Source organism: Phallusia mammillata, chromosome 4, assembly GCF_965637545.1.
Source record: "Phallusia mammillata chromosome 4, kaPhaMamm4.hap1.1, whole genome shotgun sequence".
In the NCBI taxonomy this organism is placed as follows: Eukaryota; Metazoa; Chordata; class Ascidiacea; order Phlebobranchia; family Ascidiidae; genus Phallusia; species Phallusia mammillata.
The window spans coordinates 13520837-13540033 of NC_137255.1; the positions used below are offsets into that span (position 1 = coordinate 13520837).

General features: G+C 36.6%; 4 protein-coding genes across 6 annotated transcripts; 3 read left to right on the forward strand and 1 right to left on the reverse strand.

Moving 5' to 3' along the window:
• Positions 1 to 164: 164 nt before the first annotated feature.
• Positions 165 to 1961, reverse strand: LOC145222096 (uncharacterized). The gene is made up of 7 exons (XM_080088115.1): positions 1878 to 1961; positions 1659 to 1794; positions 1444 to 1589; positions 906 to 1130; positions 656 to 838; positions 480 to 590; positions 165 to 422 (listed from the first exon to the last, which is right to left on the reverse strand). The coding sequence occupies exons 2-7, from the start codon at positions 1786 to 1788 to the stop codon at positions 261 to 263; spliced, it is 957 nt and encodes a 318-aa protein (XP_079944241.1). The 5' UTR covers positions 1789 to 1794; positions 1878 to 1961; the 3' UTR covers positions 165 to 260.
• Positions 1962 to 2984: 1023 nt separating this feature from the next.
• LOC145222088 (glucosidase 2 subunit beta-like) lies at positions 2985 to 7739 on the forward strand. Of its 2 annotated transcripts, XM_080088106.1 has the most exons (13): positions 2985 to 3144; positions 3281 to 3442; positions 3931 to 4029; positions 4101 to 4228; positions 4407 to 4621; positions 4742 to 4823; positions 4997 to 5116; positions 5501 to 5680; positions 6476 to 6606; positions 6674 to 6763; positions 6826 to 6900; positions 7011 to 7110; positions 7217 to 7739. In XM_080088106.1, the coding sequence occupies exons 1-13, from the start codon at positions 3042 to 3044 to the stop codon at positions 7352 to 7354; spliced, it is 1623 nt and encodes a 540-aa protein (XP_079944232.1). In that variant the 5' UTR covers positions 2985 to 3041; the 3' UTR covers positions 7355 to 7739. The 2 variants fall into 2 exon arrangements, with proteins under 2 accessions (XP_079944232.1, XP_079944233.1); XM_080088107.1 differs by lacking the exon at positions 5501 to 5680.
• A 4393-nt stretch (positions 7740 to 12132) lies between these two features.
• On the forward strand, positions 12133 to 15670 carry LOC145222094 (solute carrier family 35 member D2-like protein). 2 transcript variants are annotated; one of them, XM_080088114.1, is made up of 9 exons: positions 12133 to 12204; positions 12442 to 12615; positions 13014 to 13134; positions 13281 to 13420; positions 13494 to 13562; positions 13621 to 13723; positions 13791 to 13951; positions 14818 to 14979; positions 15041 to 15670. In XM_080088114.1, exons 2-9 carry the CDS (start codon positions 12500 to 12502, stop codon positions 15129 to 15131), a joined length of 963 nt encoding a protein of 320 aa, XP_079944240.1. In that variant the 5' UTR covers positions 12133 to 12204; positions 12442 to 12499; the 3' UTR covers positions 15132 to 15670. The 2 variants fall into 2 exon arrangements, with proteins under 2 accessions (XP_079944240.1, XP_079944239.1); XM_080088113.1 differs by lacking the exon at positions 12133 to 12204 and adding an exon at positions 12311 to 12372.
• Positions 15671 to 16833: 1163 nt separating this feature from the next.
• On the forward strand, positions 16834 to 18886 carry LOC145222090 (uncharacterized). Its single transcript, XM_080088109.1, has one exon. It carries the CDS (start codon positions 16875 to 16877, stop codon positions 18318 to 18320), a length of 1446 nt encoding a protein of 481 aa, XP_079944235.1. The 5' UTR covers positions 16834 to 16874; the 3' UTR covers positions 18321 to 18886.
• Positions 18887 to 19197: the final 311 nt, after the last annotated feature.

The window sequence follows — 19197 nt, forward strand, 5'->3', positions numbered from 1 at the left end:
AAAAGTGAAAACACGTGTACAAGAAATTGCCAACGTCTAGGTGTTATTCCTACAAAGCGTTTTAGATATAACAAGGAGTAAAGATTTTTCTTGACATCAAGGCAATGAATTTTTCTAAAATAGGATTGCTGCATAAAACGAATGCTGTAGTTAACGGTACAAAGTTCTTGCTGCGGTGGATTTTATTATTGAAAAAAAAAAACAGAAAAGAAAAAAATGAAACATTGAATTAGGTTTGCAGTCCGGGTGAAGTTTGAAATTTATTTTCGTACAGGAAGAAGATCCGACAGAAGTTTCGATGGGCAGCATTGGTCGACCCGCACCACAGCACATGGAAAGTCGTAATCCATCAGCCAATTGTAGAGGTAGGTGTCTTCCATGTCATCCAAGTCTGGAGTGTTGAGCCTTGAATTCTCCTTTTCCTAAAATACATCGGGTAATAGCTCGGCTTCAATATCTTTCACGCTTTTGTTTCATACCAGCTCGATCCCTGCATAAACCCTTGCTTGACCTGGCGTCTTGTGTTTAACTCTTTCAAGTACCCGAACCGTACCTTGAAAAGGTTTTCCTTTTTTGTTGAAAACACAAATCTAGAAAGAGACGTTGGCGTATTTTGCTTTTGTGGCTTCTAAAATACTTTCTGCTATGATTTTACCTTCATCCCTTTTTTAATTCCTTGTGAGCTTTTCATGGTTGGCGTATCGGGTACAGCGTCGTCATCAGCCTCGTCATCTGAAGAGTCCTCATCGTCATCTGAATCACTCAGAGATGACGTCATGTCCGATTCAGCTGTGCTTGTGTCGTCAGCAGGTGTAAATTCGTCTAGACTTGAACTTTCCTGTACAAGGCAAAAATCCCAACCACTCTGATCTTTGATTATATAATTTAAATTATCATTAGCTTACACTCGTTTCACTGTCGGATTCTGCAGATTCAGTATCATCATCTTCACTGTCCGACTCAACTTTTCGCTTTGTCATCCGTTTATTGTCGTTTCTATCCTTTGTCTTTCCAGCTTTCACAGCCTTCTGTACCACTTTTGATAAACCAGCAGTGGCAGGTTTGCTGGCTTTTTGTTGGGTTTTAACAGGTTTTTCACTTTTAGTAGGCCTACTCTTCGCAGGTGCATCCTGTTATTACAAAATCGGAAAAATCAATTTAAAGGCAATATTGAATCACAAACTTCACTTGACTCGTGTTTATACCATTCTCAGAAGCATTAATATGCAACTTTCAAAAGGCGAAAAAAATCATTTTAGTCCTATCATAGCCTAGCCTATTATTTGACAGCAGCATCTTTGTTTTCTGACTTTTGGCTAAATGCGGGCGCATCTTGCAAGTCATGGACTGTGTAACTGTAAAAGGTTATTTTATAAATTTTACGTCGTTGTGAAATGTGTTGCCTACCTAATTTACATGAACAACATCGAAAGTTTTACCTACTTTATGGTCCTTCAACATTTGCATCAATCCAAGAATAACATAGTTGCTGGGAATGTCGTTTACACCTTTCTTTGTTAATGTGGTGGATTTACGACACACAGCACATTTCACTGAACGCTTTCCCATTGCACCCGCTTTTAAACACCCTGCAAAACGAGATTAAAGCGGATTAAATACAAGACTAGGCCTATGCTATGATTATCTTTATACTTTACCTTTCAGACAGCGGCAGCAAAATGAATGTTGGCATTTTAACACTTTAGGCTCTACGTATTGCGAGCAGCAGATTGGACAAGTAAGTAGATCTTCTCGAAGTTTACTTTGCAGGACACTTCCGGATGCCATGATAGCCTAATTGCAAACAACAAAACAAACAAACTCAGCCTACTTGTCCTATTTTAAAGATAACAATTCTTATTTTAACGTCTACATACAAAACTTTGGTTTACGAAAGAACTCTCCTAGTAAACGGACTGCCATGTGCATCAAAGTCATCTGAGGTGACACGCGTGTTTGCTATGTGCCTTGGGATGTGAGTGAAACTTGATTGAAGCAATGTTGCGTTCGAAAATTGCTTGAGTTTTCGTAAAAGATAAAAATGTTAATCACAGACGTTGTTTAATCTGAATGCCGTAAACCCACAGGACTGATTGTTTAATATTGTAGCACGTGACATAAAAAACAAGCTCAACGTACATTTACACGTTCTGCTTCATTGAATAAAATGTACACGTGGGAATCGTGTGGCGAAACAACGGAAGAAGAGTTGTGACGTCAGAATTGGATTTCGCCGGCCACCGCAGGTTTGGAGTTGATAGACCAGGGGTGGGCAACCTACGGCCCGCGAGCAAACAGCCGGACGGAATGTATGTGTTAAATCCGATTTTTGTAACAAAGAGTTATTACGTTAAACTTTATAGTTATTAGTTTATTACTAAGAACAGGCATTGTTACGTGCGAAGACAAAATCATTGTGTATTTGACTTTGCTTACACTGCTATGTTATTGCATGACCATCGTTGCGGCCCGCCTCCGCAATATAATACTACTTTTTGGCCCGCGCATACAAAAAGGTTGCCCACCTTTGGTTTAGACATTTAAGATATACCGGCGTGATTAACAAGTAAGAACCAAAGTTGCCCGAGCTAAGGTTACTTTTTTGCAGTCAGTATTTTATGAACACTATGGTTTGGACAAAATGTGCAAATTTTACTCGCATACACTTTACCTCAACGAATTAAAGAATGCGAAATCAAAACCAAACAGATAATGCAAAGCGATAGAGAGGCAAACAGATTCTTTGGTAATCTCTGTGATCTAAATCAGGCCTAACAAAGTTTATTTCACTAAGTTTTAAAATGCCTTTGGCAAACCCCTAAAAATGATTTTTTATGAAATGATTCAATCAAAAAAATGGTAAATATTTTTTTTAAATTCCAAATACATTAGGATAAACACTTAATTTTTGCAGTTTGTGACTTGTTTAAACTCTAAGCCTTTTTGCACATATTTTTTTTCATTATTTTCATGGTATTAATTGATCTATTACTCATTTTGTTAGGAAATAGGATTCTTGAATTTAATCCTGTTTAACAGTCATGATTTGTAAATATCTTTTCCTCACTTTTATATTGCACATTGATTTATACGATGCATCACAAATGGTCCAGGTTGATCGTCCAAGGGGAGTGTCTCTAACCAGTATGTTGAGATTTACAAAAATTATAAAAGCATGGGTTAAACATATTTAACCACAGTACTTTTCTGTTTAGAATTTAAATTATATTCCACGATAAAAAACAAGCTTGTGGTTATGCCTTGTTTTACTCTTTTGCAGAAAAAGTTTTATACGACCCAGCAAAAGAATTCACATGCTTTGATGGAAGCCAAACTATACAGTTTCAATTTGTAAATGATGATTATTGTGACTGCAATGATGGTTCAGATGAGCCTGGAACATCTGCTTGTCCCAATGGTTCGTTTCATTGCACAAATGCAGGTATATACTTTACTTTTATGGGAAATGTGTTAAAGTAATTTTAATGCTTTAAGACAGGGGTGCCCAACCCGTCGATCGCGATCGACTGGTCGATCTCGGACTAATTTCAAGTCGATCGCGAGGGCTGCAGAAACTTATTTAAAATAGTTGCTTTGTAACGCGTTGCTGTACATAGATGACTTTATTTTGTGAATTAATCATAAGATATGTTAATAAGTTCATAAGTATAGGCGCTTTGTTACAATACAAAAGTAATAGTTGCAGTAGTAATTGTTACTTTGTTCTGGTACTCGCCATGTCTTTGCTAATTTGTATTGGAATGGTAGATCTCGAGAGTTGAACTACCTCAAAAGTCGATCTCGAGAGTTAAACTACCTCAAAAGTCGATCTCGAGTCAAAAAAGGTTGGGCACCCCTGCTTTAAGACATGCTGTATAGATGATTTGAGTTGTTAAATTTGGGAATTTACACAAAGAATGTATACATCAGGTTATCGTCCGCAAAACATTCCATCTTCCCGAGTAAATGATGGAATATGTGATTGTTGTGATGGCACCGATGAATGGAAAACTCCAACAGCCTGTGCCAGTAAGTACATTATTGTTATACCACAAGGTAAAGTTTTGTGCCACAAAATAAACTCCTCCATCACTTAACAGATACTTGTATGGAGCTAAGACGAGCTGCACTTGAAGAAAACAAAAAGAAAATGGAGGAATCAAGTAAAGGTTTTGCTTTACGCCAGGAGTATGCTAAAACTGGACAGGCTAAGAAACTTGAGCGCCAGGTATTGCATTTTAAGATTTCAAGAAATTTGTGGAAGGTTATTATTTTTGTTTGGAGAATTTGAAAACACTTATTGTGCCATGATGGTTTAATGTATTAAGGACCTACTTTTCTAATTTTTTAAAACAATTGTACAAAATTACCTAGGTTTTCAGGTTGGGTTGTACTTTTTTGTACAGGAAAAGGTCAAGGAATTGCAGCAGGAGTTAGCCCAAATCCAACTTTTGGAAGATACTTTAAAAACTGAAAAAGAAGCGATTGAAATTCAAGAAACTGCTGCAATTGATGAGCACAAGCGCATTGCGGAAGAAAAACAACAAAAGATTGCACATGAGGAAAATTTAAGAAAAGGTGCGGAAGCATTTTCTGAGATGGATGTGGATAAAGATGGCAGGTATTGTTTTGTTTTTTTTAATTTTTACTTATTTTGCAAGTATATTTTGTTCACTTACTGTACATGTACAAGAATTTGAATGTTTGACAAAATGTGAGAAGTGTTCTTTTAATTTTTCAGTTTAACCATTCCTGAGCTTCTGTCTCATCCTGAACTGGACCCTGACACATCAGATGGAATATTTACTGAGGAAGAAGCTTTGGTGGGTGATAAAAAAATACATATTCAAAGTTATTCTGTTTTTGTTTTGTTTTTGAGAGGTTGTTAAAAAATAGTCCCACTTCTGGTCTAACACATAACAAGATCAAGGACTTGCAGTGAATTTGTTTATTTTCTTTTAATGATGATTTCGTATGTTTTCCATATTTTAAACAGACAATCCTACAAGCTGGCAGTGTTGACATGGCAGTTTTTATGGATACTGTTTGGGGTGCAATAAATGAAACTTTCAGAACCAATATTCCACCACCCATGGAGGAACAGGAAGCACCTGCAGTAAGTACAAGTGTAATTAACTAGCTTGAATTAAACACCAATTTACAAATAATTGTTAAATATTTGAATTAAACCAAACAGAATCTAAACAAAACATGCAAATCTAAAATTGTACCAGAAGTAGGGGGTGAAATCAGTGCTGAAGCCCATTTAAAAAAGTCTCAAGCCATTAGTAAGTTTACCAGACACACTTAACTTTTCACCTTGTATAAAATAGCAGGTATTTGTTTGCAATGATTGTAGGCTAATAAACCATAATTGGTTTGCAATTTGTTGCTTGTACACCCAACATGATTTATAAAACGAATCCTTTTTCGTCAAAGAAGACAATGGACTGTTTTTCTAAATATTGTAATTTTGTGGCAGTTATGAGTTTATTTACAGGAAGATCAGATTCAGGATGGATCAGAGCAGGAGAGGGAAGCAGACAGAGAATTGTTGGAGGAGCCTGAGGAAGAAGATCAGGATCAGGATGAGGAGGATGAGGATAGTGATGAAGAGTATGATGATGAGCATGAATATGATGAAGATGGAGAGTATCATGAACCACCAGTACTAAGAAAGGTGAAGCAGTGAGAATGAAAAGTTTTATTTTATTCTAACAAGTTTACGCTTTTTCTTGTTTTTACTGACACAACTAAACATAACAAGTGTTTGTATCTTTAGGCAGTGGGATATAAATCAAAGAGGTCCAATAGGGTCTTATTATGTTTATGGGATGCTTAATCAATTACAGCAAACATGTTGTAATATTATTATAGACCCATCTAAGTTAATTTCTAGATTGCCTAGTTAAATTATTACATACAAGACATTTAATTCATTGTGGCATTTTCTATTTTTGTTTGATAATAAAGTTTTTTTAACAATCACTTGTTCTCTTTCCACAACAATGGCAAATTAAGTTTGCCAATGTACCTAAACGAGTGGTTCCCAACCGGGGAGGAATTCCTGCCTAGGGAGGAATTTTATGAGTTCAGGGGAGGAATTTCATAAAAACTGTAAAAAAATTACATTTGAAATGTTACAGAACATTTTTGAAAATACATTAGGAATGTCCGTTATAATTTGGATCCGGTTGTAAAGGATTCTAAAATGGACATACCTAATTATTACGTCTATTTCAAATTACTTCATTTTTTATGTTGTATTTGTTTTTCGTCTTACGGGGAGGAATGAATAGTTCGAAAATGTGCAAAGGGAGGAATGTAACAAAAAAGGTTGGGAACCACTGACCTAAACAATCCTATGTGGTTGCCCCATTGTAGTAACAGACAAATGGGATGATGCATGGCTTTTTATCCTGTTACTCCAAACAAAGTTGAGTGCCTTTCCTGACCATTTTAAACATACTTTTAGGAGACTGATACTTCTAATAGTGGAGAGCCATATGATGAAATTACACAGAATTTGGTTAATCAGGCTAATGAAGCACGTTCCAAGTTTCAGGAAGCACAAACTAAAAAGAAAAACTTGGAAAATGAAGTGGAGTATGAATTGTTTAAAAAGAATGGTAAATGAGGTTTGTGGGAGAATTCTAACTGACATTTTATGCAGATCTTTGAACAAAGCTCTGGAGTTGGACTTTGGTCCTGATGAAGGTTACCAGGCTTTGCAGTTTCAATGCTTTGAACTATTGACCATGGAGTGAGTTTTTGCGAAAGTTTCATTAAAATACGTTAGTTAACCATTGTATTTTTGTGTATCAGATACAAATACAAACTTTGCCCTTATGACAAAGCAACACAAAGTCCGAAAAATGGTGGATCAGAAACTGTGCTTGGGTAAGGTAGTGTTAGCCTTCTAGTTTTCTACTATGTATTTTTGCATGATATGTTTTGAGATATTAAAAGGAACAACTACAGTTTTAACGAAGTTAATGATTAAATTTAAGGCGATGGGGTTCTTGGTCTGGACCACCAGAAAACATTTATGCAAAGATGATGTATGAAAATGGAATAACATGTTGGAATGGTCCAGCAAGATCAACAGAGGTGTGTTTCTCATTAAATGTTTTAAATTCATTTTTTCACATTTACTGTTGCAGCTTGTATGTGATGGTAAGGGTGTTTGTGACCTTTAATTTCCACTTACATGCAGGTTGTAATTCGTTGTGGTATGGAACATAAACTGCTCTCGGTGGATGAACCATCTAGATGTGCATACAAATATGAGTTTGCCACCCCTTGTGCTTGTACACAGGTTGATCCAAATGCTTTACCAAGAGATGAATTATGATTTACACATGTTTGTGTCACCAACTTGGTTAAGTCTTGTGTATTTTGAAGGCAATATTTGAAGCACTTAGCTATGAGCTCATACCTGTAGCTAATATTTCACTTGGTGCCATTTGAGCAACGATTTCATTAACTTGTGATTTGTGACCCTCATGTTCCCTTGCTTTGTATGTTCGTTTAAGAGAGTTACTGTGAAATTCACAAAAATATAAAATTCATGCGTTGCAAAGTTCCTTTGAGATTTCTAAAATTACTTCAAAACTGCTAGTCCTCTAAACCTTAGTAGGCTTGTTCCTGAATAATTATGCATATCAGTTTCGCAATGTTTTGTTTTGTCCCATGTTAATACAAATTTGTTTCTAAATAAATGCATTGGAGTATGCCAAGTCTTACTGTTAAGTGTCCAAGTATATTTGTTGATATATTTTCCCTCTTAACCAATATGCTTCCTTGCGAATTTTCGTCATTCCAAGATCCCAAGAAAATTAATGCCGATAGAATAAAATTATTCATTATCTTTATTTGGATAATTTGACACTTGCTATCGAAACGATTCGATAATCGGAAAAGATACAGTGTGCAAATGTAATGCTTTATGTAAGTGACCATACTCGCTACTCCTAAAACCTTAAAAAAGTCAGCAGGCGAAGCAGTGATGGGGACACTCTAGTCACCTTTTTAAAGACTTGATTGGAGTCTCAGCTGTGAAAAGAATTGACTTTGACTCGTCGCACCATGAGACTTGACCCGGTGTTCCACCAACAAAACTTGCTACCTTCAACCAAACAACAGCAGCAGTTTACTGCGTGATTATTTGCGTAATTTTAACTTAACGCTCGCGGGCGTCTGACGTTGCAGGTGCAGCTTGGTTTAAGGCATAACTTTTCCATGTTTGTTTCAAAACTTAGTCATTATTTCGACGGCTCGCGAAATTGATTGCAGGATTTTAGCTAGTTCCGCAAAATTGCGCATAAACCGTTTGTCAGACAGTTCGATCTGTGCATCAAGTTGGAAATTAAGGCTTTTCAGGCGCCATTGATATATATCATATAAACCTGTTTCTTTACATCGGTAATTTTGAAACAAAAAACAAGCAGGCAATTAACCGCCGTTTGCGATGTGGCCGTAACAGCGAAAAAGTTGTGAACCCCTGGTTTAAGCGATTGCAGTACATGTCAAGACCAAGCATTAGCTTTTAGGCGCTTACATTACTCCACAAACGCTCTAGCCTAGCGCATCAATGATACTTGTATAGTATCATTGAGCGCATCGGTAAAAATTGGAATTTTGGGTTTTCAAAAACTCCAAAGGTTGACGTTTGTAGCAGACCACGCAGACAAAATGCTTTTTTTCACACCGATTACACGATGTACTTTGGAACGCTGCATTAAAGCAGCGTTTTCAGCTAATATAAATAATAAACGCAAATAGTCATAAGCGAACATTTCACACGGATCGTACCCGGCATTTTTGCACGCTGCATTAAAGCAGCGCTTGCAGCTAAATGAAGAACAAACGTAAAATAATTTATAAAACGGATGTTTCACACATTTTCAGGTATATGTTTTGCTTGTATGGGTAAAGTCATATTCTATTTTCGGAACATTTTGACTTGTATTTCGCAGTTATACATGTCCGGTACCACTGACGCTTATGTGCCTGTTTTCGAGAAGATTCTGGCAACTAAAAAAGGCTAATGTGGACTTTGCCCAGTAAAAGTAACATTAACAAACGTAATTGTGTGCGAGAGAAGAAGTTTACTGTTGCATTGTGGGATTATAAAAAGCGCTGTTTTCCGCCTTGAAATCAAAAAGGTTTGGAATTGTGAAACGATAAATGTTGTGTAACTATACTCAGAATAAAATAGTGAATTAAGGGATAACCTTGCATTATGTTTCAGCTGAATTAAAACATAGGATGGCTCAAGTTAATGCTGCAGTGCAATTAAGAAGAACAGCAAGAATTTCTGCAAGATCTAAACTATTTCGTGTTCTACGAGTCATCGCTGACAGCAGCACTCAAACCGATCCGATAGCAGCGGCCAGTTCAAGTCGGCCAGGACCGTTGTCTGAAGTTGTTCGCAGAGAAATCGGTCGCTGGCGTTCCTTGACGCTTGCACGCTCACCTTCGCGTGGGACAACGACGAACAGAGTTTTGACGAATACTATTTGAAGTGTTCACTGAATAACGCAATTGGTGTAGACGAGTTTCTCAAAGCAACTTCACACGACCTGATTCGAGTAGTGCGCGAACGATTCCAGAGAAGTAGTTTACAAGAATACGATTCTGAGCACCAACTTGGACCACCTGCAAGGAAGAGACGAAGTGTTGATCGCGAGGAAGGCTCTACGTTTCCACCAGAGAGTTGATCGTCGCCATCTGGGTTGAATCACGTTGTGTCAAGCAGCGCCCACTATCGGCTTTTGGGCTCCACAACCAGGTGAACCACCAATCGTCATAGACCTGGACACCCCTTGCGCCCGTTCGAAGGACTATTCCCGATACAGAGGAGGAGACAGCGCCACACGTTCTTGTTCACGCTGTTTAATGAGTGTTAGTTACAGTGGTGGGGTTCAGTCGGTTCGCACCGGTTCTACAGAACCGTCTTACGAAATTATGAGATCAGCGAACCGGTTAGCATTACTGGTGACTGTCAATTGGATTTTTTGTAACAGAACCGGCTAGTTTTGTCGTAGAACCGGCTGACAAAAAATTTGAATTCCACCACTGGTTAGTTTAAAAAACTTTTTAGGACTTGCCTTGACTCGAACCCCTAATGACTTGACTTGAGACTCGAACATCATTTCACTAGGACAGGGCTACTCAAATGGCGGACCAGGGTCCATATCTGGACCTTTGGGGCGTTGGATGTGCACCTCGACGGTCTTTTGATTGCGGCAAAATACACTCTATTGTGTGTTAATTTCTTGATTGTTGCTATGTGAGAGACAGTTCACTTGAGTAGGCAGAGCGATTCTCGGAGTACTGCGAGGAGTCTTAAGTATTTCCAAAATCTTTAAAGGTCAGATTGTGCAACTTTGTGACGACAAAATGCTCCATAATTATTTCACCACACTGTTAACGAAACGGCGATTGTTTGCTCACAATTGTATCTATGACGTAATAAACTGAATTTTGAATCATTACCTTACATCAGGGGTGTCCAACACGTGGCACGCGTGCCAAAAGTGGCACGCAGAGCATTTGAAAATGGCACGCGAGCTTTTGCACATTTAGATGAGATGGTAAACCTTAGGATTTATCACGCAATTAAATTTGTTTCTATTGATTCTTCTTGGCCTTTATTCTAACTTATGTAAAGATTACCATTAGTAAAGTTACACAACCCACTAAGTAAATTGTTCGTTTTTTTGACAAAATTTAAAGCCTCCTTGCCATAGGCGTAGAGTTTTAAAAAATGCCTGGGGTGCGACTTTTGATCAATAGCGCCGATACCTATACCATGTGCAGTATACATGTACCCGTACGATACTTCGGCGGTATGCGACTATATACCAATACCTTTTCTGTGTTTTAGCCTGTAGTTTCTGTCACATTATAGGTAGTCACTTGACACATTTCTTGGTTGGGACGTTTGCTGTGCGTCTAATAACGTATGCACATACCGAAAGGACGATTTGCCGAGTCAGTAATTTTAACAACGATTTAGTTTTTAAAGAACTTGTTACGCAGGAAATAAAAGTAAAACCAATTCACGTTTCAAACATAGCTGATCGTGTATTGTTGACGCCCAAACTTAGGTCATCTTGAATTAAGTTTGTGTCGTTGCAGTGCTTTGCAAACGGACATTAAACACGGCTTAGGAATCGGTAATGCAAACCTACATAACAACATCTAAAAGCGGGTATAAACCCCTTGCATTGTTTAATGTTGGCCCATGGACTTCATTAACGAAAAAAATATAATTATTTTTATTTCAGAAAGTTATTGCGCCACATAACACTAAAACGTTAGTGAGCGTGCCGTTTAGCCTATGTTGCGTTTCAACCGATGTCTGTTCAGTTAATTACGTCTTGTTTTCAGTTGGAAATACATTTTACAACCGACGTAACTTCAACAAAAATAAGTTTTTGACGTTACACAAAGTACTCCAGTGCCCCTTGCAAACTATTTGTATCTTGTGTCGCATAAACAGAATAAAATGTTTCTGGAGTATAATAAATAAGTTTACTGGCACTTGACGACATTTTTTTCTAACCATTTAATAGGGTTCTACATATTGGCCAAATATTCGGATTGAGCCCGTGCCGTTAAGACGTTTAAGACATGGTTTGGAAAAAGTACCAAAGGTTGGCACGCGAGTATATTTTGAAACCACTAGATAAACTGTATTTTGTATGTCGTTGTGCCAATACTCTCGCGAGGAGTAATTAATGTTTATAGTGCCCAATTCAAGCTTTTGTTTTGCTGTCGGAAACATTCGGCTTGAACAAATGCGTTCATCTTGGAGAACGAATTTCCCCAATACCTACAACCAAACTAGGCGAAGACATGTTGCATTTGCATTGCTGATAGAAGTGTTCGGACCTTCGGTATTTTTACCTTTTTTCTGGACCTTTCACAAAACTAATTGAGTAGCCCTGGACTAGAGACTCGGACAACTGTTGACTTGACTTGGGACTCGAACCCCTAATGACTTGACTTGAGACTCAATAAGACTCGGTATCCAAGTCCAACCCTGAGGCGAAGTACATGCGTGGCACCACAAAAATATTATCAACCTTTTAAGATGTTTGTTGCGGCGTCTTGTCACCGGCGCACGCCTGAATGAACGCCCAGTCGCCGACCGTGCGATGCGATCATCGATTACTTTATGCTGCAACTCTGCAGGTGGTTGTGTTTTAGGAAACAAAACTCGGAAGAAATATTAATAATTCGAGAAATAGGATTTTCTGAGAATGTTTTGCAGTTATAAAAAAATTATCAAGATTACCATTGTTTTTTTGTTATAGGTCATTTGCTTATGTAAATAAAGACATGTATATTTCCAAATTCCAAGTAAACATTTGTGATAACAAGTAATGGGTTATAATGCAGATCCCAAATTTCTTGTTTTTTGTTGTTTAGAATGATTATTTTTCTGGTGGTGAGAAACAACTGCCTATAGTTTTTGAAGTTTTGCGCAATGACGGACGAAAGTTTAACATCAAGCCCAACGAAGAGGGTGCTTGCTGCCTTGTTTTATGCATTTTCATCGGTTTTGATTGTAATGGCCAACAAAAGTGTACTGACAAACTATGGGTAAGAAGCAAATGAATTATGTAGGCATTAAAATATGTGCCTAAAGAAAACGTCCGTGCCAAATTGAATTACACCAGTAGTTTGTGTAACACTTTAAATCAGAAAAACAATGAAGCATGAAATCAACACTAAAAACAGAGAAGAAAATTTGTACATTTCTAAATGAAATCCTGTTTGTCTTCAATTAATTTTTCTATTTATTAAGAAATAGACAAAATATCCGTTTGAACATTTTTCCCTTACCATCAGGTTTTTAATGTTGGTTTTTGGCATTTTCTCCTTTGTGTCACTACAAGAGTTGTGGTGTTTTTTTGGCATCACTTACCGACTAGCTCACATTTATATAATTTCAGTGATTTGCACATAAAGTTTGTTAATGCTGCATTATTTTTTGTTAGGTTTCCTTCTGCTCAATTTCTTGGTGTTGGGCAAATGGTAGCAGCAGTGATAATTATGCAAATCCTAAAAGTTGGTGGATTTGTATCATTCCCAGACATGAGTAGCACAATCCCAAGAAAAGTAAGTTAATAACAAATGATTTTTATTAAATAAAAAATACACATTTATTTAAACATGAACTTGTAAATGTTTTTTTACAAAACAACTTATGGCTTTCTGTAAAATAATTTATTTGCGAATTTTTGGAAATAATGATTTATTTTCAGATTTTTCCTTTGCCTTTACTATACCTAGGCAACCTAGTATTTGGGTTAGGTGGAACTAAAAAGCTTAGCCTGCCAATGTTTACTGTGTTGAGAAGATTTAGCATTTTGATGACTATGTTATTGGAAATATATATTTTTAAGTAAGTAGTCAAAAGTGTTTGCCAATTATAACATGTTGTATTAAAAATTATCATATATTTTTTACTTTTGAAGGAAGGCTCCATCCAAGCTTATTGTAGTCTCAATTTTAACCATGACTGCGGGGTCTGTTATTGCTGCTAGGTATGTATAGGGAGATTTGAAAACACAGCTTGTTTATGAAAAATTATATCTTTTTTAGCAATGACTTGGCATTTGAGCTTGTTGGGTATGTTCTTATTCTCGCAAATGATGTATGTACTGCTGCAAATAATGTTTTCACAAAAAAACACCTAAATGCAAATGTAAGTGTTGTCTACCCTAACTGAATTTTTCAGTGACACTGAATGCTATCATGTTCTCAATTTTTAGGAATTGGGAAAGTATGGCATTCTGTATTACAATTGTTTGTTTATGATCATTCCTGGAATGGTTCTTTGTGCTTCGACGGGTGATGTGGAGAGAGTGAAAAATTTTGAGCAATGGAATGACATGAGCTTTTTATTCCAATTTTTTGTTTCTAGTGTAATGGGGTAAGTATCCTCAGGATTTTCTTTATTTAGTGGTTTCCAAATAACAAGTGGTAAATTTAGCATGCTTTTGTAAAAAATACAAATATACGTAAACAAATTTTAAGTACAGTATATGGAATTGGTGTTTAAAAAAAAACAAAGAGGTATTTTTTTGAAATCTGGTATATTACAATAAAATATAGATACCAGGATCCAGGTGTCCATATTTATTGTGTAGAATTTTTTTCATTGCACATATTAGTGAAAATGGATCCCATATCTTATACCAGTGGTCTTCAACCTGTTGGTCGCGACCCAAAGTGGGTCGCCTAAACTTTTTCTGGGGTAGCTATAGCCTATAAATTCAATTTATTGCCATTTATTACCAAAAAATGATACGTTTTTGTTCTGGTTCACAACCTTTGCTCATGTTTTGCAGTATAGCTTGGTAGGCCGCGTCACAATCTAGTCATTGTGATGCAATAATCTATATAAAACACAAGTTGTCCTACCCATAGTTACACGATAGAGCCCCATGAATGACACATTGTGTCCAAAATAATACAGCGGGTACAAGAAAAATTGCATAAATTTCCTGATTTCTGCAAACTGGTGAGCTTTACCGCAAATTAGATAGGCCAAATTAAATGAAACTTTCAGGTTCTAACATTTGAGCGTAATAATGTGCACTGAATGCTAATATTTAGAAAAAAACCTTAGTGGGCATATTTACATAAAAATAGTTTCAGTTTTGGCATTACTTAAAACAATTTTCTCCCTATCGGAAAAAATGGGGTCGCATGTAAATAATTTAATCTTCTTTTAAATTTGGGTCGTTTTTAAAAAAGGTTGAAGACCACTGTCTTATACTATACATTTATTTGCAGGGTTGTCCTTATGTATTCTGTAACTATGTGCACTGCTTATAATTCTGCACTTACGACCACTGTGGTAGGTTGTTTAAAAAACATTTCTGTCACATATGTCGGAATGGTGTTTGGTGGTGATTACATCTTTTCTTGGCCAAATTTTGTTGGTATAACAATAAGGTATGTTTTGTGGTTACTCATTTTGTGTTTTGTATCGCTACTAAATTTGGTGTGTTTTTAGTGTTCTGGCAAGCCTGGTTTATTCTGCAGCAGTGTTTATCAACAAAAAACCTACTTCACAAAAAGGTAATGAAGCCAGCACAAAAGTATGATGGCACATATCACAGTATTTGACTTTAGTCTTTGTAGCTGGTGCTAGTGACCTCAAATATTTCATTCTTTTATGCTCAAATGCACTTTTTACTTTATATGTTTGGCATCAAGGGGGATCCTGATTTTGTTACCTTGGTAGAATTGGTTCACCAGTACTGTTAACTTCATGCACCATATGCTTTGCTTAGTGGTAGAAGTATTACACACAATATACTTGTTCACTCCACTATCCAGAGTGCAAAACATTGAAATAATTAAAAAGAATGTGAAAAAGTAACAAACAGTGGACGACATTTCTATCACCAGCCATAACACTGTTTTCAAGTAAAATTGCTGCCTTTTGCTTATTTTTATGGCTATTGGAACATTTTTTGCCAAAGACTTTGTATGCAGTTATTTTAATATTATAATTGTTTTGTACCATTGCACTATTTAGTTGTTCATAATGTCTGAAAAGAAATTGTAGGAACGCAGTATTTATTATTTGTATTATTTATCACTGTAGTTTGTTTACAATAAACAACATTTTAATTGTTAATTTGGACAGCAATATTAGCGTGAGGTTAGGAATCTGGTTAAAAAGAGCAAACTCCAATTTTGTAGGGATAAATGGCAACTTTGCTTCATGTGAAATTTTCACACACAAAATATATATTTTTTATGTAAGAGCAAACTATTTCAAAGTTGATCACACAAAGTGAGTATTTGTGCTGAAAAACGTTGATATAGTATAGTTACAAAATCAAAGGTAGTTTTAACCCGTTTTTTCTTTACAAAAGAAACTCGAATGCAACAAGATAGTGGCGTTTACTATGCTTCCATTTCTGTACACACCATTACTCATGTGGCCAAAAATTATGAATAGGTATGATTGTTTCCACAGGCACGGGACAATGTTCAGTAATTTGCCCCTAGATTAGTCAGGCTTACTACTGTAAAGGTAAGTTCCATGTAGCTGCAGTTAACCAAGTTAAAGCCCTGACATAAATCCTAGCTTCAAGTTCACAAAGCTTTACGATATCTTTTAAAATTACCTGCGTAGCAAAATATAAAATACACATTGCTACACCTGCATGCTCATTGCAATCCTGGCAGAAAATTTTGTCCCCCTCTTGCCCAAACGTGACGGCGCCCATGACCATCAGGTTTGAGAAATATGCTGGCATAGTAAATAAGAATATCTCCATGGTCCTACGTGATCAGTAAGAGGTTGAGAGCCATTATTGTATTGTAAACGATATATATACGGTACCATACGCTTTGAAATTACATACCTGTTTTGTTCTGTTCCCCTCTTACACATTATTTCAAGTATCGTAGTTTTATAGTTATGACAAAATAGCACCGTTATTTGGTTCAGATAATTGTTTAAAACGACACTTCGAAAAGGCAAAATAAGTTTTTTAACCCAGTACAATATGTTGCGCTCATGGGATCAATAGCGCCATTCTCACTTTACTATTGCTAGTGCTTTTGCTTGCTGAGACTGAGAGCGCGGGAACGTTTTCATTTTGTTTTTTTTCTTTTGTAAGCTTTAGTTTAGTTACTTTAATGTGTATAGTAAAATGCAATGGTGAATTTTTGTGGTTGATTCTTAATCATAATTGCTGCAATTTTGAAACCTTGCCAGCGTTCTACTTGTTAGTTAAAAAGTTGCTTGTTTAAGTTTTATACATGTATGTTTAACATGTTTTCTTGTAGGAAAATCTGGACATTGAACTAGTTGTGGTATTGTGTTTAAAATGCCCAAGAAACCATCAAATCGCCCAGCACAGTACAATGCAGGGGACCTAATTTTTGCAAAAATGAAGGGTTACCCACATTGGCCTGCTCGCATTGATGATCTTCCGGAAGGTGCCGTGAAACCTCCATCCAAAAAATACCCAATTTTCTTTTTTGGTACTCACGAAACTGGATTTTTGGCAGCAACTGAAATCTACCCTTATGAGGAATACAAAAAAAAGTTTGGCCAGCCTCGTCAAAGACCTTTTTACAATGCAGGATTATGGGAAATTGAAAATGATCCAACAGTGATGTTCAGAGGCCGAGGATCTAATTTAGAAGAGCAAGGGGAGGAGGCTGGTAGTGATGCTATATCAGATGAAGAGCCACAAAATCAGAAGTCAATAAATGACCCACCTGCCCCAGTTTCTGAGTCTGACAGCAGCCCTGCTGAAGAAGACTATGATGAAGAAAGTTCACCTGAAGTGGATACAAGTGATGATGATGACTTTACAGTAAAAAAAGATGGCGCAAAGGCATCTGGTGGTAGTAAAAGTGCAAAGAGTTCTTCAGAAAATGATTCTTCTCATGAAGTTGAACAACCACCGAAGAAAAAGAGAAAAAAGTCTGTGCAAGAATCGCAGAAATCCAATGAAAAAAAACCACGAACACAGAAAAAGAAGCAAGATTCAAAGCCAATGTCTGACTCAAGTGACTTAAGCAGTTCTGATAGTGAGACAGAAGATGTTGTATCATCATGGAAACGAAAAGATGCAGAGAGAAAAGAAAAGCAAAAATTAGAGGCTGAAAAACGGTTGGAAGAAGAAACAAAAAAGATGAAAGCCATTGAAAAGGAGGTAGATCGGCAACAAAAGGACATTTCTCAACAACAAACTAAAAATGAAAAGAAAAAATCAAAGAGTGATTCCACAAAACACAAGGAAAGAAAGAAATCAAAAGATGACCGCAAACGAAAATCTGAAGTTAAACCTGAACACAAGCCCAAAAAAAAGGAGACCAAAAAAGTGACGAAAATCAGGCAAATGGAAATAGAAAGTGACGACGAAAGCCCTAAAATTGCTACCAAACAAAGTAAGTCACGTAAACCTTCAGCTGAAAAAGCAACTACAGGGCCTAATTTACTGCCACAACAGGAGCTGGAAATGTATGAAAAAGTTTTGAAATCTGCATTGACTGTTGAAAATCCCGACATTGATAAAGCTCTCTCAGTACTAGACCTTATCGAACAGGTTCAAATCACTGCAGACCTTTTGAAGAAATGCCAATCATTAGTTACAACAGTAAAAAAGATTCGCAGATACAGAGCCAGTCAAAAAATCATGGATAAATCTGACAAGGTGTACAACAGGTTTAAGATTATTTTCACTGGTTTGGAAAATGGTGCTGCAGTTACAGCGGCTGCTGTCACAAAAACTGTCAAGGAAAAAGAACCATCGGATACCTGATAGTACATTGCTTTGGGATGTGCCCAAAGAGTACGATTTTATAGCAAGAAACTGCTTGTCTTTCTTCATACTTCACAGATTGTTTTAAACCCAGTTGTTTAAACCAGAAAGTTTGTGTTAAAAGGTGTTTCGGTTGGAAGTTACTTGTACATAACAGACTGCATACGTTTTTGGCCAAAACATACCAAGTCCCATTCATGGTGAGATAAGTGTAAATAGAACAACTGCTAAAACCATTACCAGTTGTCTAAAAACTGTAAAATTGGGCGCTGTCTGTTATGCCAGATTATCAAACGTTTTCAAATTCTGGCTGTATACTATTTGTACATACTTTGTTTTGTCTTGAATTGAATTTTAGACAAATTTGGTTGAAACTTGTTTTTTTCTGAAGTTATAGCAGTGGTTCTTAATTTCTGCATAGCAACCAAAAAAGTATCATTTGGAGACTGCTTTTTAAAACTAGGTTTAAAGATAGTTTCCTAAAACAAATTTATGATCAGCAGCACTTAGGTGCATAGCAACTATTTTATCATGCCAGATATCAATACAAAAAGTCCATGACCCAGTTCCAATTTTTTCCTTTATGTGCAGTTTGTGCAGTGCCAAACTTATTTGGGTTACTGGAATTAAGAATGACACGGAAATAGCTTGCGTTATGGTGGTGATGTAACAGTACAAATGCTCTAGCTTTCCCCAGCTGAAAAGAAATTACTTAATCGCTCATCTGCGATCACAGGGAAGCTATTACTTCGTTTGTAGCTTACTGAAATAGGTAATATTACTCTCTAAAAAGTCAGCGTAAAACTCATTGCACAAGGAGACAGTCACATTTTATAATGTGAAACCGTGCAATCAGTTACTCCTGTTTTAAAATAGA

What these genes read in the sequence shown, in the direction of transcription:
- LOC145222088 (XM_080088106.1), top strand. Translation starts at nt 3,042, where the DNA reads ATGATTTGTAAATATCTTTTCCTCACTTTTATATTGCACATTGATTTA. An exon ending in AACCACCAGTACTAAGAAAG is followed by an intron (nt 5,681 to 6,475) that starts GTGAAGCAGTGA and finishes ACATACTTTTAG; the next exon opens with GAGACTGATACTTCTAATAG. An exon ending in TTTGAACTATTGACCATGGA is followed by an intron (nt 6,764 to 6,825) that starts GTGAGTTTTTGC and finishes TTTGTGTATCAG; the next exon opens with ATACAAATACAAACTTTGCC.
- LOC145222090 (XM_080088109.1), top strand. Translation starts at nt 16,875, where the DNA reads ATGCCCAAGAAACCATCAAATCGCCCAGCACAGTACAATGCAGGGGAC.
- LOC145222094 (XM_080088114.1), top strand. Translation starts at nt 12,500, where the DNA reads ATGACGGACGAAAGTTTAACATCAAGCCCAACGAAGAGGGTGCTTGCT. An exon ending in AGTGTACTGACAAACTATGG is followed by an intron (nt 12,616 to 13,013) that starts GTAAGAAGCAAA and finishes ATTTTTTGTTAG; the next exon opens with GTTTCCTTCTGCTCAATTTC. An exon ending in TTTGTTTCTAGTGTAATGGG is followed by an intron (nt 13,952 to 14,817) that starts GTAAGTATCCTC and finishes ATTTATTTGCAG; the next exon opens with GGTTGTCCTTATGTATTCTG.
- LOC145222096 (XM_080088115.1), bottom strand. Translation starts at nt 1,788, where the DNA reads ATGGCATCCGGAAGTGTCCTGCAAAGTAAACTTCGAGAAGATCTACTT. An exon ending in TTGCTGCCGCTGTCTGAAAG is followed by an intron (nt 1,590 to 1,658) that starts GTAAAGTATAAA and finishes CTCGTTTTGCAG; the next exon opens with GGTGTTTAAAAGCGGGTGCA. An exon ending in AATCCGACAGTGAAACGAGT is followed by an intron (nt 839 to 905) that starts GTAAGCTAATGA and finishes TGCCTTGTACAG; the next exon opens with GAAAGTTCAAGTCTAGACGA.